We start from the raw sequence: 27,533 nt of genomic DNA on the forward strand, positions 1-27,533 counted from the left end.
CTCCTTTCTGCTTTCCGTTACTTCCGATCCCATCATTGTTCATACTTGGTCCACCTTTCCGACCTATACCGAGGAAACTATCCTTACGGCTATTGGTAAAATGAAGTCCTTTTCCCCCTCGGATGCAATTCCTCTATGGGTCATGAAAGATATTGCCCCTGATTTGCTATCACAAATTACCAAAGCGATTTACAGATTCCTTTCAAACAGGATCTGTCCCTCGGGAGTTGCAGTCTGCCAGGGTGATCCCCCTTCTGAAAAAGCCTACTTTTTCAGAAGGGGGATCACCATCAAACTTTCGCCCTATATCGCTCCTCCCTTTTTTGGCTAAACTTCTAGTATAACTGGTGATCCCCCCCCCCCCCCACCCCATTCTAGCTACCTTTCTAGAATCTTCTTATTTCCTAGACCCTGTTCAGGTTCAGTACGGGTTCTGTCCTGGTCATGGCACGGAGTGTTTTGGTCGCCGTTCTGGACGATATGACCAGACTGGTGGATGCAGGTGGAGTGGGTTCCCCTGATTTTGTTAGACCTATCAGCGGAATTCGACACTGTCGACCACTCCATCTTGCGATCTCGTCTCTCCCAGTTTTGCATATCTGGACAGGTACTTGTCTGGTTCAGTTTGTTCCTTGCGGATCGTACTCAGACCCTCTCAATGCTTCCTTTTCTTTCTGCTCCTTGTCTCCTCAGTTGTGGAGTGCCCCAAGGCTCCTCCGTGTCGCCTATTCTGTTTAATATCTATCTATGGGCCTTTGTGTGTCTCATCCACTCCTTCGGTGTCAGGTGTTATACTCCCATGCCGATGACACCCAGATACTGATCAGATTAGACCTGGATCAGACTGAGGTGTCGTGCTTGCGGGGTTGCTTGACTGCGGTTGGAGATTGGATGAACCACAATGGGCTCAAACTGAATGGGGACAAGACTGAGGTGATGGTGGTGGGCTATCCCCCTGATCCTACACTATGGGTGTCCTCTTTCTGGCCTTCCTCCCTGGGGCCTTTACCGATTCCAGTTAAAGTGTAAAACGTGGGTGTGGTTTTATCCGCATCGTTGTCTATGGACCAACAAGTTTCTGCGGTCGGTCAGGCTGGTCATTTTCAGTAGAAAATTTTGAGAAGTTTATTACCTCTGATCCTGGCCTCGTTACACCCTCCCGTGGTTGCCGCTATGGTTTTATCACATAGATTATTGCAACTTGCTGTATCTGCCCGAACCCAAGGGCCTGGTTAAACGGCTGCAGCAGTTGCAAAATTTGGCCGCTAGGGTAGCCACAGGTTCCCCTTTTGGAGCGCACCACGCCCCTGTATTACGTAACCTGCATTGGCTCCCTGTGGCTCAATTGGGTTGAATTTAAGACCTTGTGCATTGTACACTGGGCCATTCATGGTCGGGGTGCAGAATACCTTCAAGCTAAGTTCATGCGTTATTGCCCCACTCATCTGCGCTCAGCCACCTCCGAACAACTGGTTGTTCAAAAGCACAACAGAGACCAAGTTGGCGGCCGGGCCTTCTTTATTGCTGCAGCATTTCTGTGGAATAATCTTCCACTTTACATAAAGAAAACCCCTAATTATCTGGAGTTTAGAAGACTGGTCCAAACGTTCCTATTCTAAGTATCATGAGGCTGTCCCCCTCTCTTCCAGCGCCATGATGCCTTTGTGCGACCGTGCGCTTTACAAGAACCCATAACATAACTTATAATGGATTGTGTCCTCCCACGTATTCCTCATCTTAGATATATCCTTACCTTCAGCTTTGCTGCTTCGGAAATGTTTTCTCTCTCCACCAGAGGGCGCTCCCCTCGAGGCCGTGGCATCTATGTCCCTCAGCGGCATCCGTCGAGCACCGACGTTATCCGCTGTATAAATGCCTTAAGCGTGCCCTTTGGCTTCAGTTCCGTTTTTCCGTTGGCTTCGCTTCGGGTCGTTACAAACGGCACTTTAGTTTTTGGTGAGAAATTTCTTCGAACCCTTCCACACCGAAGACGGGATTCAAGAAATGTCAAAAATGTGGAAAGAAAATGTCTTTAATTGATCCACACAAATTGTGTATGGTGCCTCGGTTCCGACCACCGTATTGAAGACTTTGGTTTGTGTCAGTCGATGACCCATAAGGCCTTTAAAAGAGCGTAGAGATAAACTGTCAATGGGGGAGGGTTCATTGAAGTCTTCTTCGAAGGGGAGGAAAGACTCGGCCGAGTCTTGGGTGAAACATAAAAATAGATGGAGGACCATTTTGAGTTTCCATGTTAAAAATTTGAGAATGCGGTCCAGACACTGTCAAAAAAGCCTAAAGAAGACCATGCCCCTGCTCACGAGAAACGTGACGGGAAGATCTAAAACAAAGTCCAACAAAGTTGTTGAGTGTGTCACCCAGGGACTGTTCCCGGTCACCTCATGAAAAAAACCTACTGGTGCATAAATCGGAGGTATAAGGAAACAAGATGGTGTCAAGCTCTCATGCGTCATCGAGGTCGACATCGAAAACGCCCTCGAAGTCAATGAAGGCAATAGAGTACAAGGCATCAACAACTCATTCTAAAAAAATCACGTCGAGTATACAGTCGACATCTTCGAAGGCTCCTTCGACGGTGTCGATGGTTTCCACAATTCCCTCGACTATTCCTTCGAAGACATCCTCGGCAGTATCGAAGGTTGCTGTGACAGCATAGATGCCATTGACGTTTTTTCGACATCCACGCCTATACCAAGGGAAAAACCTGCATTACCTGTAAAGTTTTTTCATCCTGAAAGTAGACATGATTTTTTTAGGACCATGTCATCAATTTGAGGGAGAATCATCAGCAGATGAAGAAATTACCTCTGATGGTGTTAAATTTGGCACAAGACCTGTTCCTGAGGAGTTAGTTGATCCTCAGTCTAAAATACATGATTTACAGGAATGCTTACAATCAGCAAGCTGTCTGGATACCTCTCTAGAGTACGAATTTGATAAACCAGACCCAGCAGAACATGCTGATGCGGGCTACAGAAAATTAATGAATAGAGTCACAATTTATGGGATGGGGTAGAAATTCACCAGTCTCTCAAGATGATGATATGACTGATATTCTTTCAGGAACACCTCAGCAAGACCCCATACTTCCATTTCATATTGCCTTACAAAGGAGGGTTAATTCTGCATGGGAACACACTGAAGCCATTCCAGCAGTTAATAAAAAGTTAGTCGAAATATAGACCCTGTAATTCTGACCCAGAATACTTAAGCAAACGCCCATCTCCAGAAAGTGTTAGTTCAAGCAGCTACCTCCACTAGAAATGCTGCATACCCCACATTCCCTCCGGATAGGGGCGATAAAAAGGTTGATGCATGGTCTAGGAAGATTTTTACATCCGGGAGTATAGCTTTAAAATCCACCAATGTAACTTGCACCCTGCCAAGGTTTACATATACCCTGTGGGACTGCATGCCAGCGGCAGCTGAACACATCCCAGAAGCTGAGGAACGTGATGGCTTTCTAGCCATAATAAGGGATGGAAAGGAGGCTTCGGGAGAATGCCTTCACTCAGTGAGTTACAGGTGCAAAGTAGTTAAACCATCATTTTTATCATTTTTGCCAAACATTATGCTCTAGATTCGACTTCTTCTCAAGGAGGTCTGTTTGGTAAATCTGTACTCCCACCTCCAAAACAAAACTGCTTTGGGAGTCTAAGATGAGGAATACGTGGGAGGACACAATCCATTCGAAGAACAAGTTACTTACCAACTGTAATGTTCTTTCGATTGGATGTTCCTCCCACGTATGCCTCAACGCCCCCCACACCCTCAGCCAACCCCACAGTACAGTTTACGTGATTTACTCTAAATTCTTCTAAGGCTTGGGTCAAAAGGGGCACTCCATTAACTTCAAACCATTGGCTAAAATATACGAAAAAAACAGAAATGAAGCCAACGGGCGCTCGAGGCATTTATACAGCGGATGACGTTGGTGCTTGTCGGATGCCGCCGAGGGACATCGATGCTGCGGCCTCGAGGGGAGCACCCTGTAGCGGAGAGAGAACATTTTTTCCAGAGCCGCAATGCTGAAGGTAAGGATATATCTAAGATGAGTAATATGTGGGAGGAACATCCAATCCAAAGAAGGTTGCAGTTCGTGAGTAACTTGTTCATCTGTGGCTGACCGAGGATTCACAAGAAACTGCAAATCCTGGGCACTAAGGACCCTGAGAAACGGTGGGAAATGCAACGACCATCCGAAGACCTACCAGGTCCCAAGAGAAACCAGAGTACGGGGGTGGAGTTACTGAGGCACTTACCTGAACCCTTGTCTTCCCTTACATTAGTTGGGCTTTTTCCTTGCTTGTTTGCGCAAGCAGTCCGAATGCCGGGGACAGTTTTATTTAGTAGAATAGATGCATACCTTCACTTCTGGAACAGTTTTCCAACCCAAAAGAATTTCATTGAAATGTTTCCCAGTTACCAAAACTACTTGGAACTTTCAGGGCACAAGGCCCCAGTCAACCTAGGGTTGGACTTGTGCACTGCCATTGAAAATCTAACCTCTTCCTTCCCTTTCAGTATTGTGGGGTGGGGGTTTTGTTAATTCCTTGCACTGGGTACAGGGGCTGCATATATGTAGTTTATTATTGGATTGTGTGATAGTATTACTTGTAGTCATTTTTATATTTGTATAACTACTTGTCTAGTGAAATGATTGATTACTTACCTTGTAGACTCGTTGTGGACCCTTTACCACGCTTAACCTTGCTGAGACTTGGCCTTGACCACTCTTCATGCTGCCTTCATTGGTTTGGCTACAGCTCCCAGAGTTGTTCCTGTTCACGAACTATGCTGGCCTCCTATTCATCGGTACAAAAAACACACTCTGGACGTTGCCGACCAGGAGCCCAAAGCTGCACTCCTTGCGGGATAATATCCCAGGTCAAATATCTCAACTAGAACAGAAGTTGGATGGCTCTAATGAGTCACATATCCATAACAGTTGAGGCTGTAAATTTGTCATTTAGATGGCGAGCAGCATCCACACACTGGGAAGCCAATCACACTAAAACATTCCTGTACTTGCGACTCCACAAATATGGTCTATGCCTTAAAATGCCCTTGCGGTTTTTACTGTGTAGGCATCACTATGAGAAAGGCCAAGCTAAGATGGACAGAGCATAAGTCAAATATAAGGACAAAGAGCCTTAAATCCCCAGTATCTGCATTTTCTGGAGTCTAGGCACTCGATAGCTCAACTGAAATGTCTAATCCTTGAACAGGTGAAGGTTGGCCCCAGAGGTGGTGATATCCATAAAAAATTGCTACAGAGAAATCATATGGATAGATCTGTTAGACTGTCTCACCCCTCGCGGTATGAACTGTGAATTTGATCTTATGTGTTTCCTTTGATACAGATGTGAATTTAGAAGTTGAGGCTGTGTTCCTCCTTTACTGTTATAAATGTGGAATCGGGACTTTACATACATGAGCTTGAATGTACAGGGCACACTGAGATGCCATATAAACTGAATGTGCCAATATGTGTATATGCCAATCTGCCAGATATGTGAATATGTATGCCTCTAGAGAATGTGAACGGCTTGGGGACCGTCAGCATGACAAACTCTTTAGGGGTATTCCATGCAGAGAAAAGCTGTAAGTACCCATGTAGATTGACCATTGATCACTTCTCTTCAGTTCGACCCATTTTTTGATAGGAGCCGGTATGCTTGCTAGCTCCTCCCTCTGGGTCCCAGTTAACCAGCAGGAGGTTCCAGCAGTCTGACTGGAACTGTGACGCCCCCCCCCACCCCCTGCACCCCACTACTCAGATTAATGATGAGCCTCTTTTCTGCCCTGGCAGACGTTTTTACTTGCGCATACAGATGCGCAAGTACAATTTGATTCTTCTCCTGATTGACACTATTGCAGCGCCGCTCGCAATACGGCTCTGTACGGCTTACTGCCCACACCAACATGGCGGCTTAAGCACCAACACGCATGCGTGGCGTCCGTGACAACCACTTTATCTAGGTTCACTTACGAGCGACTCGTCTTGGCGACGGCCCGCTCGGGTTATGCTCCCTGCAGAGATCCAGTAAGTACAATTGAATTTCAAACCAATACGATACTCCCTACGGAGAGATTCTCACTCCTATTTCTATACGCGCTCGAACTAGCTCATCACGCTAGTACACGGGGCCGATGTTTTCACGCAGCAGAACAGTCTGTCAGTGCGACTTCTAAATTGCTTTAGTATGACTCTGCCATCAGCTCTGATGGGGGCTTTTCCCTTTTACCTGCAGATACCTGCATGAGACCTGAATCCCGCCACCATTTACCAACAATCTAGATGGGAGGCGACTCTCTCCAGACCCGACAACACCTTTTTGAGTCCAGTTCTCTCGACTCACTAGGTTAGTGCATTTACTAAGCCTATTAGTTACTTTGAAACACAATACACTATACCCCTTGACGAGTTCATTTGAATTATTCTTAGGACCCAACGAAAGAGATTCTACTTGAATACATTCTGAAAAATGAGCACATCCGGCCCTGAAGATGGATTAATGGAATCCGAAACGCGTTGGCACCTCATACCAACTAGGAGTGCTTTTTTATGTTGTACAGTTTCCAACATAAATCCTTTTGAAATGTTCATGTTATCACCAATGATGTAATTGGGACACTACTTGTCATACTCATTTGATTTACCTTCTTTTTGGTTTACCCGAATTTTTTATATCTCAAACCGTACCATTGTTGTATTTTGAATTACTGTGTTTTACGACACCCTTCACGGTGCACTGTGGAAACTAACAGTGCAACAGACAGACTTTTGTTTACATAAAACCTGTTTACTTTCTGTTTTAACCTGTTTTGAGTCAGTTTGGTCCTTTTCCTTGTCTTACTCCAGCAGGCGGACAGAAATATTGAAATACACACTTTAATGATTAGGTATTGTGTTAAACTATTGAGCACATTTGTATGCTGCTCGCCATCTAAATTACAAATTTACAGCCTCAACTGTTATGGATATGTGACTCAGAGCCATCCAACTTCTGTTCTAGTTGAGATATTTGACCTGGGATATTATCCCGCAAGGATTGCAGCTTTGGGCTCCTGGTCGGCAACATCCAGGGTGTGTTTTTTGTACCTTATGTATTTTGATCTCGAGTGGCCTCCATTTTCCCAGCCGCACCTGAAATGTCTTACTCTGCCTGATGAGACATACTAATACACTACCCTACTTATGAGGATTATCTTCTTATTGAACTTATATTTGCCTAATTCAGTATTGCCTCCCACCCCACTATCAGCCTCCTATTCATCACCAGGCCAGAGAAATCCAGTCCTAACATGTTTTTTATTGCTTCTCCCTATGGAAGTCTCCAGGTGAGAGAAGGGCGTTTTTTCCCCATTAGCAAAGCAGTTCAACACTGTTCATCTATTTTATTTTAATGTATAAAGCACACTAGCAGCCCGGGGGCATCGAGGCGCTGTTGCGAGAAAGTGTCTTAGTTACAGGAAGATTCTTTGCTCGCGGTCTGTGAGCGTTGACACATGTGAGGGAACAATAGTTAAAAACAAGTTACATGTTAACATTTTAGTGTGAGAACTGGTTATATATCGGCATTCTTTTGAAGTTAGAATGCAAGGTGAGTGGAAGCAAACGGTATAGGCAATGTTAACGAATAGCATGTTTTTTTTATGGTAGCTTGTATACTGCCCATCTGGTGGAAAGACTCGCGTGTCACTTTATCCCTTTGACACACGGCCATGGATTTGAAGCCAGAATGCACTCTGCTGGTATTCACCTCTCACTTTGTTAATATAATCTACAAAGTTGGCAAACTACTTTATAGAGGAAGGGACTCAAATGTATTGATCCCAAACTGTAGAGGGGTTGTAGAGGCATTGTGGAGAGGCCCTTCACTGCCCCTGTTTGGATAGCTGGGTTTTTGCATGAAATCAGCAACAGGTGAAGTTTCCTTTCTTGATCCGTTAACTGCCTGCTGACCATGAAAGCACTTAGGTTAACAAACTCTGCGTAGACCTTAATTCAATGTGTTTGTGACCAAATTCGTATTCTGTTTTATGAACTTAAAACTGGTTTATAGAGCTTATTCGGCGCAAGGGCAATTTACTAATAGGCTACAATGGCAGCTGCACCCTAATCACCCTCATGCCAAATGTTTAACGCCAAGCTTTCGTGCAACTGTGGCAGTGCTAAAAGGGGAGCTGCGGCCACAGTGATGCAGCAAAATGATCCGTGCCGAAACAGGCGCATGCTCTCCTGCTTTTTGGATGTTAAGCCTGATCCTGTCTAGTGGAGGCCCTATATAGCTAGTGTGATCAAATTGAGTAAGGATTGAATGCCTAGAGCACACAAACTGTGAAGCCCAAACCAGATGATCGATCTGTTCTCTCCTTGTTTATGGGGTACTACACCCTTGAGCTGTTCCTTCTCGTCCTCTGCCTCCCAAGTAGATTTCTGTGCCTACATATATACTCTGTATCCCCTGCACCCCTGAAAGTTAGAACTGACATTAATAGTCTGGGAAGTGTGGATATCATTTATATGGGACATCAGTGGCCTTTAAAAGCTCTGTGCCCTCTCCTCTCACCTGCCATGTAGTTGCCTTTTGGATTTACCTGGCAGTCTGTTACTGTTCGCATCACTTGAGGGTCTTCTTCTGCTATATGAAGTTTAACGTATGACTATTTTTCTACAGGATGCGCGTTTATAACCTTCACCTCCAGGTCAATGGCACAACATGCAACAAGAGCAATGCACCAGGCACAGACAATGGAGGTGAGTTAACTAAAATGGGGAGTTTACACATTGAGTAGTTAATGTATTTATGCTTGAACGCTGCAAAGTAGTGGGTTTGTGTGATGGCTCAATTGCAAGAACGCAGTAGTGCTACTGAATTGAATTGGGAGATGGGGTTGTTAGGAGGGTTTTTTCAGAGTCACTATCTGGGATCAGACTTGTAAAAAGCCAACATGGGGTTGACAAGGTTTCTCACAACCCCAGTTGAGCAAAGCCATTCTCGTAGTTGTGACCAAGCAGCAAGGCTGAACTAGGGAGGGTTGAGATGGATTTCTAAACTCTGGCCTGGTGGACAGAGTTTAGGGGGGGCCACTGTTCGGGTTAATTCTCAGAAATGTGCTAATGCCTCTCTACCTTAGAGACCCCCCCCCCCAACACCTTTGCTGGGTTTTGAGGACTTGAACATTTATTTTTATTTTTTTCTTTTAAACAGCAAAAGTGACAAGAGTAGAAAACACAGTGGATGCAGTACAATAGTAACCGGTTATGTCAGCTAATGGCTGCATCAGTGAGTCAAGAAAAAAGTGTTTCGAACTTTCCCCTCCATTTCCCTTCCTGGTCCATAATACGGTCAGAACTGGGTGTTCCCGGACCTTGCAGGGCATGGAGGCACGTGGAACCCATAACCATTGGCCTAGTGTGACTGGAGCAAAGAGAGTTCTCCAGGGGACCCACTGTTCCGGGTTTTCCCAGAGGTGGTCAGAGAATGTGAAGTTGTGGCTCTGTAATATTCCGAGATGTCGGGGAAACCCTTTGCCTCCCTTATCTTTTGGTAGGATTAGTGTCTTATAGGGGATTCTGGGTTTAGAGTCTGCCCATAGGCAAGCAAATAGAGTCCGCTTCATTTCTATCAAGAATATGTCCGGGACAATGACTGGTAAGGACTGGAAGAAGAGAAATCTAGGGAGAATGTTCATTTTGATAGATGTGAACCTTGCTGCCCAAGATAATGATAGTTTAGACAATCGGTTCAAATCAGATTGAAGTGTTCCACAGGGGCAGGAAATTAGCTTGGAACTGGTTGCTTAGGATGGACGTGATGTTTACCCACAGATATCTGATTGCTTCTGTTTGCACTTGGAATCCCCACCTGGTAATAAGCTGAGACGGAAGGGGAGTGGTCGGGTGAAGGGGCAGCTCAGTTTTCTTTTAAGTTACCTCGAAATCCTGATAGTCGTCCATACTCCTGCATGATTCCGAAGAGGGCAGGGACTGATTCCAATGGGCAGGTGAGGTATGTCAGGATGTCGTCTGCAAACATTGCCAATTTACCTTCCTTCCCACCCATTATCCTGTGAATTTGGCAGTTTGAACTGACTTTCTGTACAAAGGGGTTGATTACCATGGCGTACAATAATGGGTAGAGGGGATATCCCTGTCACGTGCCATGAGTTAGAGCAAAGGAATCTGAGTGCGATACCATCTAGGAGTACTTTTGCTGAGGTATTGCAGTATAGAGCACCACCGCCAAGCGTGCCCATTTCATTACTCAGTTCAAGAAAGGCCACTCAACAGAGTTGAAGGCCTTTTTGGCATCGAAGGACATCAAGGTGGGGCAGTCTTCTTCCTTATCAGGTTGTGCCATGATATCTAGGGTTTTCCGTACATTGTCCTCCCCTTGCCTACCTTTTTATAAAGCCCACTTGGTCTGTGTGGATTTGAGAACCCAAGCCAGTCGGGAAGCTAAAATACTTGCGTAGAGTTTAGCGTTCACGTTTGAGGGAAATCGGGCGATAAGATGCACACTCTGAAGTCTTTTCCCTCTTCGGGAATCACAACTATCCTCGACTCTGCAAAGGGCATGCCCGGTCTCTAGTATTGAGTTGAGGAGTTTAGTTAGTTGAGGGATGATGGCCGCGCAGGCGTTTGCTTTGTAGAAAGCTGGGGTAAACCCGTCCTGCCCGGGAGCAGAGCCGGCTTTAAGATGAGAGATGGCGTCTTTGACCTCATCGGTTGAGGGCGTTTAGGTGATACTGTGCTATCAGGGGTCGGGGTAAGCTAGACAGGTACTCTTCGATCTCCAACTCTGTGCTCCAGTTTTCTTCTGTGAATAGGTTAGTGTAAAACCAAGAGAAACAATCTGTTATATCCCTGGGGGCTGGTCGATTAGGCTGGGCTCACCTTTAATTTTATAAACTGCTCTGTCTGCCCTTTGTTTCCATAGGAAGTTGGCCAGCATATTATGGGCTTTGTCACCTCTCTCATAACATTTGTTTCAGCAGTCTCAACTGTGGCAGTGCTCTGTTCTGCCAAATATCTCAACGCCTTTCGAAGTGTTATGACATAATCCAAAATTGTGTCCGCCCCGCTTTCTGATTATTAGGTATGCGCTTGTGATGCGCAGTCTACTTTTCAGCTCAATTTCCCTTTTCAGCTGATTTCTTTTTGTGCGCCCCCTCTGAAATCAGTACCCCTTGCAATGTGGCCATCCCCCGCCTCCCATATCGTGTTCTGTGCAATCTCATCCGTGTCGTTTAGGTCAAAAAGTTTTGATCGCTTCTGTGATTGTGTCCTTAAAAACAGGGTCTTTGCAGAGACAATCATTGCATACCCATCTCCACTCCGTGCTATGAGGCGGACCCAGATCCAGGCCTAACGCACAGAGTTTGTGGTCTGACAACACCACCATCTCAATGGAGGCGTCCAGCACCATGTGTTAACTTTCCGCCCCAACTAACAAGTATTCAATGCGAGAATAGGTTTGATGTGGGGCAGAGTAGAAAGTGAAAGCTTGAGTTTCGAGGTGTGTTGCCTGAGGATATTTCCCCTTGTGTGGCGTTCGACGGTTGTGCGTTAGATCTCAGATTCGCAATCCCGAGTGGGGTCTGCTACCATATTGAGGTCTCCTCCACAGACAGTGTGCCTTCTCTCCAGCCCTCGAGGAAATTAAGCAGAAACTCGCCAAAAAGCAATTGGTGTTGGTTCGGGTGTAGGTCGAACACAGGGTGACTGTGAGACCGTAGTTTGCCCCTGTTAGGCAGAGTTTGTATGCAGTACCCTTTGGGACCACTACACACAACTCTGACTACAGGTGTAAGCAAAACCAACCTTTGGTATAAGTATTCAAATAAACTCTTACACTCAAGGTTTCCTGGTTAAACACTTATTCAACAGTCAGTTATAAAACATTCACTAGAAGGAGGCAATCTATATCACACGAAAATATACTTCAGTACTTTACACTGTACGTTTCTGAGGCATTGAAACTACTTTGAAGGAGGAGCAAAATGGCATAGGTTAGTAAAAAGATTAGTTACTCTTAGGCAGTGCAAATACTTTCTGTTCATCAGAGGAGGCAATTCAGTGCAATAGGTTAGGCCAAAGTCAATGGGCTAAAGTCTTGTATAGGATAATTCAGTTCTGGTAGTTAAATGAAAAAGTCTTTGCCAAAGTTCTCAGAAGTGGTTCATGTGATGCGTCACAAACTGACTAGGCCTGCAAGTTGCCAAAGTTCCAAGCACTTCTGCAGTGAGAGGTAAGTTCCCGGTCGGTTTTTGACAGTACCTTACAATGAAGAAAAAGATGCAGTTGAAGACATCTGTTCCTGCAGATCTCGCTGTTCCTGAGCCTCAGTCGTGGGGACCAGAGGGAGGACGTCGGGACTCCTCCACTGGAACTGGTCAAAGCTGGCACTTGGCAAATCATCAATTCCGGTAGCTGTAGACAAGCACACAAACTGGTGTCCCTCTCCCTGGTTATTCGGTTTCATGCAACACTGAAAATAAGACCAGTTCAGAAAATGGTATCCAGGTGGCTTAGGAGTTTATTGGTCCCACCAACTCAAAGGGAGAAGTCTTCTTTGCAGGGCTTCTCTATCCAGATGAACTTAGCGATTCGGACCGGCAGCAGGACTTCACCGGGGAAACCAACGGTCCAGGAGTTGCAGCAGCCGTCCTCTTCAAGCTGGTCTTCAGTTCTTTCGTTCCCGTGGTCAACTCTGCCTTCCAAACCAAGAGACTCACCTTTTATCCAGTTTCCTCCCATTCATTCGAGCCTAGCTGCCACTCGCCCAGCAGGTTGGCTGTCCTTGCAGGACAGTCAGCCAGCAAATCATGCCAGAGAGCATTTGGGTCTCCTAGGAGACTAAGCACTAAGCACAGGGAGTTTCGGGAACCTCCCTCACTTCCTGCCCACCCCAGACACTGGCGCCAGGGGCGGTCTTCAGTCCTGAAACCCGCCAAAGGCGAAGGAACAAAGGTACCAAGCCTGGTTTGGCGCGCAGAATAAAACTCTAGAAGGACCTTTCCACAAAGAAATATTGAAAAACGACCGGGACCAGTTTAAACAAAGGTGGCTCAAACGCCATTTTAAAAAACAAGGCTCACGCGATTTAACGCCACCAGTGTTTGCGGTCGGGAAAAATCCTGTTTGTTGTAAAACCACCGCCACCAGCCATTTTGAGAGGAAAGGGTAGCATTTGACTGCTACATGATTTTCTAGACACGGGATATTAGGTAACCCCTCCAGCACTCTATTGTAAGATAAGGTGTGCTGGGTCTAGGAATTTGAAAAGACTAGTAAAGTAAATTTCGCTTTACTTTCTATTTGAAAAGACTAGTAAAGTAAATTTCGCTTTACTTTCTCTGGGAAACAGTTTATCCCAGAGAAGGTATTTAAAACTTTGGAAAGCCTGAAGGGCTTCCCTGTGTCACTGCACTGAGGGTGCTGTGACACACATGAAAAGATGCCTATGGAGTTTTCTAAAACTCCATTATCAAAGAACACAAGAGTAAAACACACATCAAAATACACGTAAGAGTGGGGAAAATAGGGTCACACTTTCTCCAGGTTAAAAAAAAATCAAGTCCTCAAAATCCAGCAAAGTTGCAGGGGATCTATAAGGTGAAAAGAATTGGCACATTTTTGAGAATTCTCCCTAACAACCCCGCAGGGCTACATCTCTACCCTGGTAATGTCTGTAGAAGTGCTGTTGTGCTAGCATTGAGCACTTGGGGTGGGGGGGCGGGGGATTTAGGCCCTTAACATTAAGGGACCCAATAGTTTTTTTTTTCATGCAAGGCCATGTAGTGTGTGCCGTTGCCTTGTCTATTTGCTAAAAAAGGGCATTTGGGATTGTGTGGTGAATATACAACTGATCAGTGAGTGGTCTCGTGATGGACCATGAAGAGAATGTGGCTTTGCTATTTTGTGGAGTGAAAGCCGTTCTTCCTCTTGATGTGAGTTGTACCCACACCACCCCCCCTGTGAAAGGAAACATGGGTGTTTTCCAGTGACAGAGATGTCCTAGAAATCAAACAATAGGGCCAATGTATAGGGACCCCTCTCCAGGCAAATGTAATAAACAAATACCTCTAAAACTTTACGATGAAGAACATGCAGTGAACTCTCACAAGTGAAACTTCCGACATTTTCACAAGTTCCAGGCCCTCTCCAATGGAACATTCAGCGGCTCATGATTAAGTTTGCTTGGTCCGTTCACCAGTGAGATTCCCCCACTGATGGAGGCATGTGCCCCACAGTAACTCTGCCTGCTTGCGGGCTATCCGAGATACAGGAAGGTTAAGACGCGTCATTTTTCTCATGGGGTGTTGAGCCTCTAATATTTCCACTTCGCAGGGGCTCGCCCCCTCCTGGGTGACATTGGGAAGCCTTTGTGACAAGCCCATGATTATTCTGTTTGCTTCCCCCTCGGAGCTCGTCGTGCTTGCTTGTAGGTGATCAAGGGCTCTTTTGGCTTCGTCCTCTGTGGTCATTCGAAACCTTCTGTCATATTAGCTCATTGAAAAAGGGGTGGCCCCATTGATACCAGATCACACGCTCCTGTAGCCACACTGGGAGGGGGGGTGAGGGGGGGTGCGCTTGGTCCCCCGAAGTCTATGGGCTCACGGTTTCTGGCTTTCTGGAGTATTTCCTGCCTGTTTGTAGTAGTGGCATTTTACCAAGACGGAATGAGGGCCTTTCGGTGGCTCACCAGCTATGTGGATTCTATCAAATTCCAGGGTTGGGGAGGGGGGAGGCTATCGGCGCTTTTACTTTGATTTCTAAGCCTGCATGTGTCCCTCCCTGTTTCTCTTCAAGGCCCATAATGCAGATGTTCTACCTTTCCCGGTTTTCCAGGTCGTAGAGATTGAGGTGCATATTGCGTTTTCTCCAAGTCCTGTAATCTGGCCTCGTACGTCATTGTTGTGATGTCTGCGGACTGCTGGTTGTGCTCTACAGCTGCCATTCGATCTTCCATCTTATCCATTCTTGCCTGTAGATCTGACTGTTAGGCTAGTTTTGATGGAACGGATTTCCCCCAACAGCAGGTGGATGTCAGACTTAGTGGCACTATCACAATAATTCCCCAGAATCTCTGTGGAGCTTTGGACCTCCTTGGGCGTATGGCTGAAGAACGCAGGGTGCGTGGGTCCAGGATCGTCAGGTGCGGGTGGGACTAGCGTTCGTATCCGGGTAGGTCTTAGGAGTTTGCCTTGATGTGCTCTGGACGTTCGGAGGCAGTAACATACTTTCTGTTGCTTGTTAATCCACATAGAATCACAGTAGGGAGAGTGGGGTTGAGGTGGACATTACCTTTTCTGAGAATGCCCTTCCTTTTCCTCTTTGGTCCCTGGGTCTCTTCGTCACTATTTCATTCCTCAGCTAGGAGAGGACTCCGTTTAGGTTTCGTCCTTCTTGTAAGGCCAAATTTCCTTGGAGGGATAGACACCTTAAGTGTAATAGGTGTCTGCCCCTAAATCACGACGAGACGGTTTGTGCGGCTTGCAAGCTCCTGCGTCCAAAGACACTAAAGGAGCATTAAGAGGTGAGCGGCCTACGGTAAGTCGCAGGCCGAGTAGAGTTCTGCTGCCACAACTGCCGATTGTGACAAGGGGCTAAGTGACGAACAGGCATCCGATTCGGAGGCCATTGACCTCTCGGCGGAGCATTCCTGCTCTGCGTTGTCCATCCTGTCAGGCAAGACTCTGGTCCTGCTATGGGGACTGTACACCCCGGCGACAAGGACGCGCACTCTACACACTAAGGAACACAACCCCCGGGACGTCTTCGACAAAACAGTTGAAGCTGGCCATAGCGCCAACTGGCACACAGGATATTTTTGGCAGTTCCTGCCGGTCGTCGGGATCGGCAGCCCTCCCCGCAACCGCATGTGTGCCTTGTGACCAGGCTTTCTAAATCGAAGGGCGCTGCCCCCAATACTCAGACTGCCGAGACACATCGGAAGAAGGCTTCCACGGTCGAAGGCCCTGGTTCTGCCGAAAACAACCGCGCAACCACAGGACCGAACTGGACAACTTTCTGCCTCTCAAGAGGTTGCCGAAAGCATCGCTAAGATTTTTTCAGCGTATAATCAGAAGCAAAGGGCCAGTGATTCGTCGATACCTAAGGACAAACCTAGGGATTCGTTGAAAACCAGGGATAAGCCGAAGGATTCATCAGAACCCTCAGGGGCCTAAGGACAGACAAAAAGACAACCGTCAGAAGGCACTGGAGGGATTTCTTCGACGTTAAAGGTGAAATCTTGACTTTCTGCGGTGGAAGATACATTACAAGAGCCTTTTCCACCCCTAGACGACTCCTGGTGTATCTATTTGGACCTGGGAGAAATTTGAAGGATGTATGGATAGGTTAGAAAGGCTTGTACAACTCTGAGGTCCACAACCAAGAGGCCTCGGGAAGAGAGTTCGTTTCCCCCTGTGGCTAAACACCAAAAAATCTTTGATTGTTCTCAGGAAGAAGAAATATATACTTATGACCTCACTGAAGAGGAGTTTCCTGTGGACCAGTACAATTGGGATGACAATCCCTTTGCGGACAGTGAGGATGTTCATATCGACCCCAGTTGTGGGGCCAGACAACCCCGACTTGGGTGATCCTCCACCTTGCCAGTCACCTAATCCAACACTGGAACCTGATGCCATGTGCTTGGATTCTCCCCGACCACACCCACTCGACAGGCTTCCCCGGTTGACGACCAAATGGCGTACAACGCCATATTAAGGAAGGCAGCGGAACATTTCCAGATTGCTACCCAGGAAACTGTACCGGAGGCTGATTTTGTCGAACATCTTAAAGAGAAACCACCGGCCAACCAAGCTATTCCTCTGCTAAACTTGATCAAAAAGCGGTGGGCCCCTTCATTATTGACACCTGCCCTAACTAGAGCAGTAAATTCTAGAGTAGAAAAATTGTTCCGACCCCCTGAAACCCCTCCTCCCCCCTTGACCCCCTTTACATCAGGGGCCATGCTACTCCAGACTCACTGGTGGTAACTACAACCAGGAAGCAAGTGGGGGGGGGGGGGGGGGGTTTCCCTTATCAACTGGGGAGGCAAGAGGCTGTATGCTCTGGGGGGGAAAAGGTGTCACAGCTGTCGCAGCTTTTTCCACTCGCATCGCAAATAACACGACTTTGTTGGCTAGTTGTGCCGACGCACAATGGGCCCTGCTACCGGAGGGTCTTCAAGAAGTCCCTGAACTGCTGCAGGCTCGCCTGGTCTCCACGTTAGCAGAAGGCAGACCAGTTAATCAGAGTATTTTAAAAAATATGGCTCAAGGTACCCTCTTGAAGAGACACGCATGGTTACAAAACTCTGGTTTCAAACCAGAAACTCAAGCGTCACTAATAATCCAGTGGAGGAGACTAATCGATTTGGAAAGGCAGTAGACAAAGCGCTGGAAACTGCTAAGAAAGAGCATGACACCCTCATGACCCTGGATCAGGTCACCCAGAGGCCTTCGCCAACGAGGGGGGGAGTGGATCAAGACGTCCCTTTCATGGCCAACCTTTCCCTCAGAACCAATACGGCTCGGGAAATAATTTGTCCTCTCCCCAAGGAACCAGCAGCTATACCACACCGTATCCCCCAAGAGTTCAATGACCTGGAAAAGGAAGGGGCTAGAATTCTACCCCTAGAGCTTCCCCAGCCTCACGACAATTACCCGCAGATCCGGGGCCCCTTCCATGCCTCCCAGGTCGCGGGGCTGTAACATCATTTTGAAGGTATTGTGTCCTCAGACGTATTACTTATCTTTGATAGATCATCTCCCAGCTTGCTGGCCTCAATTTTTTTTTCAGTAGAGGGCGCTGCACGTCGACGTCTCTCCAGCCGATGTCCCTCGACGGCCTCCGTATCGGCGCCGACGTCACCACGCATATAAATAGACTCGCACAGAGTCCGTTGCTCAGTTCTGTTTTTCCGCGCTTCGTGGGGCCTCGGAATATCATTGCTCAGTTCTTCAGTCAAATATATCAATATATTCCTCGTGAATACCGACTCGTACTCGATTGCTTCCTCACCCGAACCGACGACTCCGCGGTCCGGCTTCAAAAAATGTCGAGACTGTGGAAAGAAAATGTCGTTGACGGATCCTCACAGGATCTGTTTGTGGTGCCTGGGAATCGAGCACCATTGTTATGAGTGCGAGGACTTCATGTCCATGACGGTGAAAGCCTTGAAGGAGCGTAAGGGGAAGCTTGAGAGAGGTAAGGTAGATAAAACTTCTTTGACAGTCTCCTCGGCAGAGTCGAGACATTCGTCTCCTTGCCATCACAAAAGACCTTCTCGTTCTAGGTCGAAGATCCTCTTCATCGTCTTAGTCTTCCGTTTCCCCAAAAAGGGTCTCCTGCCCTACAAAACATAGCTCTCAGGCTGAGTGGGAGGAATTCAGGAAAAAGATGCTAAGTGTCTTTGAGAAAGCGGCCTCGACCCTCTCGAAGACGGCTGAGGGTGATACCCTGGGTGAATGACCCGAAACTCAAAAATCCGCGAGTCGCAGTACTCGGCGAAAGAAGCCACTCGAGAGCGTCACGAACCCTCGAGTAAAGGCAAAATTGCGTCTTCGCCGAAGATCCCTTCGTCAACGCCGTTATCGAAGGGTTCTTCGACGCATAGGTCGGTCGAGTCAACGCCGTCTTCGACGCCGATAAAGGATAAACCCACTGCCACCTCACAGCCAGTGGCCATATCCAGAGCCTCGAGCATGAGAATGTCGACAACCTTGAATAGAATCCCGATACTCTCGAGTTCATCGAGGCCTCTACCACCTTTCTCGAAGCCTTTTTTCGATGGCTTCGATGGCTTCAAAGCCTTTAACGTCCGCGTCAACAACGTTTTCTCAGCCAATCATGACGAATTTGGCTCCTTCTGCTCTGGAAATGGGATTTATACCATTTTCAAGACTTGATCACTCCAGGGTCTCCTATTTATGAAGAAGTGGAGGATTCGGATCATCAAAGACCTTTTGAGTTGCAGGGATCTGCAACTCTTGCACCAGAGGAATTTATCTCTGAGGAAGGTAGGTTGAAAGACCTCCATGAATCTCTACAGGAAGCAAGTGGGTTGGACACTTCCCCAGAAGTGGAATTTGCCACTCCAGACCCTTGGGAACATGCTGAAACCCCTTATAGAACCTTGGTGGCAAGGATAATAGAGTTTATGGGATGGTCCACACCCTCACATGCTTTTCAGCAAGACGACCTCACAGTCATCTTGGTCAAAGGTCCACAGGAGGATCCTGTGGTGCCATTTCATGCGGCATTACAAAGGAGAATATTGGCAAACTGGGAAACACCTGAGGTAATCCCGGCGGTTAACCAAACATTATCAGCTAAATGTCGGGTGTCTTCTGCTGACCCTGAATATTTATCCAAACACCGAACTCCGGAGAGTCTGGTTGTTCAGGCAGCTACTTCAGCAGGTAGTAAATCGGCTTATCCTACTGTTCCACAGGACCGGGATGATAAGAGATATGACTCTATGGCCAAAAAAGTATTTTCCGCATGTAGCATGGTGTTGAAATCCATCAATGCTACTTGTACGCTCGCAAGGTTCAGCCACACACTTTGGGAGTGTGCTTCATCAGCGGCTGACTGCCTCCCGGAGGGAGAAGAAAGGGAAGCGTTTCTCAACATCATTAAGGATGGTAAGGACGCAATGTGCGAATCCCTTCAGACTGGCATCGATTCTGCTTACAGCATCAGCAGGGCAATGGCGGCAAGTACAACCAGGAGATTTGCTTGGTTGCGAAAGTCTGGTTTTGCTCCAGATGTGCAAAGCAGACACTTGAATATGCCCTTTGACGGCTCTTTGTTTGGTAAGAAGGTGTATGACAGTTTAGAAAAACTACAAACATCAAAGGCAGCAGCAAAATCCGTAGGAGCTGCAATCCGTCAGACACCATATCGCCCCTCACGAACCTCTTGGAGAGGTAAGTCCTTTCGCTTCTATTCCGCATTCGGAAAGGGTAGAGGACAGCCGGTTCAAAGGGGTCAGAAAAAATTCACCCGATGTGGACGGGGTAAAAATACAAAAGCCGCAGCAGGTGCCTCTTTACCCTCGGCATCTGCATCAGCCGCCTCCAAACCGCTCGGAGGACTCTCTTCACAAAACACCAGTAGGGGGCAGGTTAACTCAACATCTGACGGAATGGCAGGCTATTACGTCAGATGCTTGGGCATTGGAGACAGTTTCCCAAGGTTACTGCCTGCCTTTTCTACGCATCCCTCAGTCATCCACTGGGGAACAGCGCTCTGCAAGTTCCAGATCCGCTCCTCTTGCAGGAAATTGTAGACCTGCTAGAGAAAGGTGCCATAGAACCTGTACCTGTAGCGGAGAGGAACAAGGGCTGGCACTCCTTCCCATCCCCCCCCCTACTTTCTCATACCGAAGAAAGACGGAGGACTGAGACCTATCTTGGACTTACGAGAATTGAACAAGTGCCTCAGGAAGGACAAGTTTAAGATGGTAACTCTCTCGGATCCTTCAGGCCCTCCAGCTCCAGGACTGGCTGGTATCTCTGGACCTCCAGGATGCTTAGTTCCATGTGCCAATCCATCTCAAACACAGGAAATACCTGAGGTTCGCAATTGGCGGCTCTCATTATCAATTTCGAGTTCTGCCATTTGAGCTGACTTCCGCCCGAGGGTCTTCACCAAGCGAATGTTGGTAGTGGCTGCAAGTCTTAAGGAGGGAAGGGATCCACGTCTACCCCTACCTGGACGATTGGCTGATCAGAGCTGTATCTTCGGAACAAGCTCAGATCCAGCTAGATTATGTCTGCCACTTCCTTCACAAACTGGGCTTCTCCCTCAATTTAAAGAAGTCACAGATGATACCATCACAGAGACTCCAGTTCATTGGAGCGGTCCAGGACACTTCCCTGGGAAAAGCCTTGCCACCAGAGGTGAAGGCTCAAGATATTCTGCAGATGGTCACCAAGTTTCAAAATGCCCAACGTCTCCCAGCCTTCGACTTTTTGAGGTGGCTAGGCCTCATAGCATCCTGCATCTTCCGTGCCAGAGGCTCGCCTGAGAATGAGATCTCTTCAGTGGGCACTGAGAAGTCAGTGGTCGCAATTCTCAGGGAGAATGACAGACGACCTTCAGATTCCGGACAAGGTGGCTCGAGCCCTTCAGTGGTGGGCCTGCCAGAAAAACATCTTTAAGGGGGAACTTTTTTGGCAACCATGGCCGGAGATAACGGTAGTCACAGATGTCTCACTCACGGGGTGGGGAGCCCATACCAACGACTTGACCATCAGCGGTCGTTGGTCTCCATCAGAGTCCAGACTACATATCAACCTATTAGAGCTGAGAGCAATCGGACTAGCGCTGAAAGCTTTTCTGCCATCTGTACAGGGGAAAAATGTCCTGATAATGACGGACAACACAGTGGCCATGCACTACCTCAACAAAAGAGGAGGCATAGGATCACTGCCACTGTGCAGAGAGGCAATGCAGCTCTGGTTTTGGGCAATTCAAGAAGGAATCTCTCTATCGGCAGTTCACCTAGCCGGAGAGAAGAACTTGACGGCGGACGCTCTGAGCAGGCAAGGCACAGTCTCCGAGTGGGAACTAGCTCAGAAAGTCCTTCAGGAGATCTTCACCCTTTGGGGAACCCCTCAAGTGGATCTGTTCGCCACCAGTACCTACAGGAAGTGCGATCTGTTTTGTTCAAGGGAATTTCCCCCGAGAGGAGCTCTAGGGCACGTGTTCGTAGTGGACTGGGAGTTTCCACTCCTGTACGCGTTTCCACCAGTCCCTGTCATTCCTCAAATAATCAGGAGGTTGAGAAGATTCCGGAGTACCATGATCCTAATTGCCCCAGACTGGGCCGGGAGAACGTGGTACCCGGACCTTCTGGACATGTCCATCTGCCCTCCAATTCGCCTTCCACTCGAGGAGAATCTTCTCTCACAGAAGGGAGGTCAGGTTCTCCATCCAGACATTCGAACCCTCAACCTTCACGCTTGGCTTCTGAAAGGTTGCGATACAAGGATTGGGACCTCCCTGATGACGTCATGGAGGTGTTGCTTTCGGCCAGAAGGCCAGCAACAAAGTCTTTATACCGCTGCCGTTGGAACAAATTTGGCAGCTGGTGTAGAGAAGAGAATATCAACCCCTTTTCATGTGGTACACCAACGGTGTTATTCTTTCTACTCTATTTGGCAAATTCAGGCCTTCAAGTTGGCACTATCAAGGGCTATTTTGCAGTGCTATCGATCTTCAAGCACACTGCGGAGAAGCCTTCTTATTTCAAATTACCCTTAGTAATACAATTTCTAAAGGCATTAACTAATGTCTACCCTCCAGGACCTTTCCAGGTTCCTTTATGGGACTTAAATTTAGTCTTAAATTACCTGATGGGTACTCCTTTCGAACCACTCCACTCTTGTTCGCTAAGATTTCTTACCCTTAAAACTGTCTTATTAGTGGCTTTAACATCTGGTAGAAGGGTGAGCGAATTACAAGCTCTATCTTTTGAACCCCCTCATACAATTTTTCATAAAGACAAGGTTGTCGTCATAATGCCTACCCCCGAAGCACCAGGCCAGGGCCAGCACCCCCGGAAGCAGGCATCATGCCCTCGGGTAAAAGCCCAGCGGCCCCTTAAAGGGGCTCTTTGGACTCAGTCCTGGCGCCATAGGCGCCAGGCTTATAAAGGGAGTTGTTTTGTGCACTTACCTGATGCAGACCATGCTGCACGCTTCAGGCCTCCCTGAGACCTGAAAGGGACTATTTTTTCATAGGGACTATTTTTTCACTCGGGCGTGGCCAGGGAAGGATACATACCTGGGACTTCTTTGGAGGCTATTTAAGCCACGCCCAGACAGCAGCTCATGCTTCGCGTTGTTCTGCTTCCTGCAGCTTAACGCTCACCGTGTCTGCTCCTGCTCCTGGACTCCAGCCACGCCCGCCTCGAACCTGGAAAACCTGCAAGGAAGGAAGAGAAGAGAAAGGTGAAAACCAAGGACTTTCAAACTTCTTACCTGCATCCGGAATCTTCTCGCCAGCATCCCTGAAGAAAGACTTCCATTTAAAAGCATCGCGTTGCTCGCTGCAGCGCCACGCTTCACTCACCTGTCCTTGAGACATCTCCCGGCTCCATCGCGGCTGTCAGCATCGGACGCCACATGTCTGCACCTAGGGGAGAGAGGAAGAAACAAAAGGTGAGCAGAAAGAACACAGAAGGAAAGCCTGATTAACAGCCATAATACTTACCGGCTTTTCTTCCACATTTCGGGTCGGCGCCGCCCCGTTGGCAGGTACCGTACCCCGGCCCCTATGGGGAAAGGACAAGAGACATTTCTGGGGAATGATGAGGACATTTAGAGGGATCGCCCTCATCACTACTCACCTCGGCAGTTTAACCCCTCGACGCATCGCCTTCATTCTGCACCTGAAATAAAGGACAGATCACAGGTTAGAAAGACAACATAAAGGGGGCCTCGCTTGAACTTTGAACTTTCATACTTACGGCGCATCGCTCAGGAAAGTCAAGTGGATTTTGCCAGCGCCATTCTGAAAACCAGTGAAGTAACTGGACGAACACGCGCCCCTGCACCAGAAGCGAGTTCATCCTTCCAAACCATAAGGTGAGCTTAAACCGGGGTTTGGAGGAAGTTGGAGAGGAACGAAGAGGGAAGAGGGAATAGGGAAAGGGGGGAGCTAGCACCCTATTCTGCAGACTGTTAATCCCCTTTCTCATCTGCAGAAGGATATTCCTACAGGCCAGGCAAGCACGATTTGGAGGTCCTGTCAAATCGGTGTTACGGGTCCTGCGCATCACGCTAGAAGAGGCACAGCAATCCAGACTAGACCAGTGCCCCCGTGGGAACCAGGTGAGCGTTAGTTGTCCTACAGGTGAAGCCTAATGTCCTCCCAAAGGTGGTTTCTGAATTCCACAACCCTTCCGAAAATTACCTTACCTTTATTCTATCCGCCTCCCCATACCAGGAAAGAGGAAGAAAGGCTACATAGGCTGGACCCAAGGCGGGCTTTAAGCTTTTACATCAGCAGACTTGCTAGGATTAGGCAAGCAGACCAACTGTTCGTGGGTTACTCAGGGCACAAGTTGGGGCTACCGATAACAAAACAAACCATTTCCAGATGGATTATTTTGGCCATCCTGGAATGTTACAAACTGGCAGGGAAAGAGCCTCCTCAAAATCTTAGTGCTCATTCAACCAGGGGTATCGCAGCCTCCTCGGCCCTCCAAAGAGGGGTTCCGGTTCGAGACATATGTGCGGCTGCCACATGGTCATCCGCACATACCTTCACAAGATTTTACAACCTGGATTCCTCCTCTACTCAAGAGACTGTTTGGCAAAGCCGTATTACATTCGGTTCATTCCTAAAAGGAAACATGGCGTTTTACTCCCACCTCCAATTGCACACCACTGCTATGGGAGTCTATCAAAGATAAGGAAGAAGTAACTTGTTCTTCTTCAAGCATGGGAGGGGATAACTACAGACCAGTGGGTACTCAAGACAGTCGCCCATGGGTAGTGTATAGAATTCTGCCAGTCACCCCCAATTCAAACCTCCACGTTCAAGACGCCAGAACATCTGCGCATCTTGCAACAAGAAGTTGAGACCCTGCAGGAAAAGGGCGCCATAGAAGCCGTGCCTCTTCTACAGGTAAACAAGGGTGTTTATTCAGTGTACTTCCTTGTACCCAAAAAAGATCTCAATATGCGCCCTGTACTAGATTTGCAGCCAGCGAACAAATTTGTGAAACATCAAAAGTTTTGTATGGTCACCATGCAGGAGGTAATACCCCCCCTCCCCTTTGCTCACACAGGGGGATTACATTGCAACATTGGACATGAAAGATGCATACTTTCATATTTCAAAGTTGCCGGCGCACAGTAAATACCTCAGGTTCATGATACAAGACAAGCACTATCAGTTCAAAGTACTACCCTTCGTCATAGCCTCAGCACTGAGGGTATTTACAAAGGTACTGGCAGTGGCAGCAGCACACCTGCGCAGGCTATTATCCGGGTTTATCCTTACATCGACAACTGGCTCATAGCACGGCACACTTGCGAGACATACTTGTCAAATGCTCAAAAGACGATAGACCTTTTATTCAGCCTGAGATTCTCCAACGAGAAGAAATCCAGCTTGGACCCCAGTCAAGTCAAGCAGTTCCTAGGGGCTCTAATTCGAACAAAGGACAGCCTCATCTTCCCCTTCAATGGGAGGGTCCAAAACATGTTTAAAATTCCTCACTATGTAGCCAGTCGACAGAACACCGAACGCAAGGCTATGCGACTGTTGGGAATGAAGTCATGCATTTATTTGGTTCCTCACGCTCGCTTGCGTATGCGTCCAATGCAGGAGTGGCTCAACAGCCAGTGGTGTCAGGCCAGTGGACAATGGGACGATCTATTGGTTTTCTCGCCAGCCCTCGTTCTCACTGTGTTGGTGGTCAAGAGTGAACCTTTTAAAGGGAAAATTCTTCACCTCCCCACAATGGAGGCCACTCTCACTACAGACGCATCTCTCTCACGGTGGGGAGCTCACCTGCTTTAACAAACCGCGCACAGAGTTTGGTTGTCCGACATAGCATCCAACCACACATCTGTTGAAACTGTAGGCTCTTTTCAAAGCACTGAAAGCCTTTCAGACACAACTGCAAGGGAAGACGGTCCTGATCCCCTCAGACAGCACCACGGTCATGTATTATCTGAACAAACAGGGGGGCACTCTTGTGGGATATATATTTACCCACTCAGCAGTACTCCCATCCATAACAAAGCTGCACTTCAGCAGAAACAGCAAGATGGCTGCGCTGGCTCCTTTGAGCACCACTGCCTCATGGAAAAACTGCGTTTTGCGACTTCAAAAAGCTGGCTGCACCATCTTGCCAAGCACATGTTGGAACAACGGGGCACACTGAGAAAGCCTGCCAGTGTGTTTTTACATGTACAAAAGAAGGGGAGGGAAAAAGCAGTCATGCTTTGCTGCAAGCCCAAAGTTCCCATTTGAAAAAGACACATTTACATTGAAAAATGCCACGCGGATTCTGTTCCTCATCACACTACTTTTATTAATGAGACCTTACTATGACCATCCACATTCACATTGTGCTCCAACAGACAAGAGCAGTATCCCTGAATGACAGGCTGCTGTTCAGGTCTGATGAAATCAAAAGAAGCTTTACTTCAGCTACACAGGAAATGCTTTACTTTTGGGGCTACAAAATATCAAAGATCAAAGCATCAAAAAGGCCGTGGCTCTCTGGGCTTATGTCGATCTCAGTGCATCTATATTTAAACAAATTGCTGCATACAAGAAACTAACTCTGGCTACAAAACAATGTGGAAATTCAGAGGGAAGAGAAATCGAATTTGCAAGGAAAATGTCAGCAGGTGCCACATGTTTAATGTTAAATGTATTTGTACCGCGCACCATCACCAACAGAGTTGGTCCAGGTGCTGTGGCGGATCTGCAAATGAGAAAGTGGGATGGGTTAGTGGGTGAAGCGGGAGTAGGATAGCGAGAGGAGTGATGTTCTGTTGGCAGTTTAACTTGGTATACACCGTTTGCTGAGCTTTGGTGTGAGTATCTGATCGAGGTCAGTCCTCGTGTGAGGCTTGTGGTGTTGCGAAGTGCGCGCGGGTTGTTGTGCAAGAGGTGGTCGTACAAGATTTTTGAGTGAGATGTCTGCAGAAATGCTGATTTTTTATTTATTTTTTTATTTATTTATTTTTTTTTTTTTAGTGGTTGTATGAAGTTTAACATGCCAACATTCAGAACTCTGTCCGTGTGTGGCGCTCGCCAATCCTTCCAATCTCATCAGGGTGGGTGAAGGGGTTATGCCTGGCAGGGTTTTAGGTTTGTGTGAGGCTCTCCCTGTGCTGTTCTAACGCGCTCTGTAACTGTTCAAATTGCTCCTCGCCGTTCTATTATAGCGAGCTCTGTAGGAGGTCTAATGCTGAGTGACAAGTGTCGGTTGGGTGTCTATTCTCGTTCTTGGGTGCTGGAGCTGCTGTTGTGGTCTCCTCTCACAAACTTTCTATCTAAATGCGTCTGCTGGGGCTTTGGAGGTGGTACGGCCGAGAGGCAGTGGATGAGTCGTTTAAGGGCTTTCGTCTCAGCCACAAAAGTTCACCTTAGACAGATCACATACTCGGACCATTTCCCATAATATCGTATGGTCTGTCGTGGGGTTGGTTCTTTGGGTTCTGTGTATGTCCATTTTGGGAGTGAACAAGGTTGGTGTTTTTCATTGTTGTTTAACGGGGTGGGCATTCTGGTGCATCTCCGTTGTTACGCTGTGAAGAGCCATGATTTGACGAGTTTCCTGAATGCTAGGTGGTTTGTTGTGTTCTGTATAGTCTTGGGTAGGTCATTCCAGGTTTTCGGTGCCTGGTGAGAGAGAGAGGGGATCCTCCGTGTTTTCTTCTGTTATAGGGTTTTGGTTCCAGGCGGATGTCGGTGCTTGATATGTGTGCTTGTTGGTTGACGTAGGTGT

General features: G+C 47.5%; 1 protein-coding gene across 6 annotated transcripts in view; it reads left to right on the plus strand.

Annotated features, from left to right (window-relative positions):
- The window catches only part of CELF1 (CUGBP Elav-like family member 1), a 1,228,135-nt gene that overhangs the window by 470,206 nt on the left and 730,396 nt on the right, over positions 1 to 27,533 (plus strand). For all 6 annotated transcript variants that reach the window (XM_069623101.1, XM_069623100.1, XM_069623103.1 and 3 more), the window contains exon 7: positions 8,706 to 8,785. In XM_069623101.1, coding sequence (XP_069479202.1) covers positions 8,706 to 8,785 — 80 coding nt within the window. The remainder of the gene's footprint in view (positions 1 to 8,705; positions 8,786 to 27,533) is intronic.

Source organism: Ambystoma mexicanum, chromosome 11 (genome assembly GCF_040938575.1).
Source record: "Ambystoma mexicanum isolate Mex_15411 chromosome 11, UKY_AmexF1_1, whole genome shotgun sequence".
Classification (NCBI taxonomy): domain Eukaryota; kingdom Metazoa; phylum Chordata; class Amphibia; order Caudata; family Ambystomatidae; genus Ambystoma; species Ambystoma mexicanum.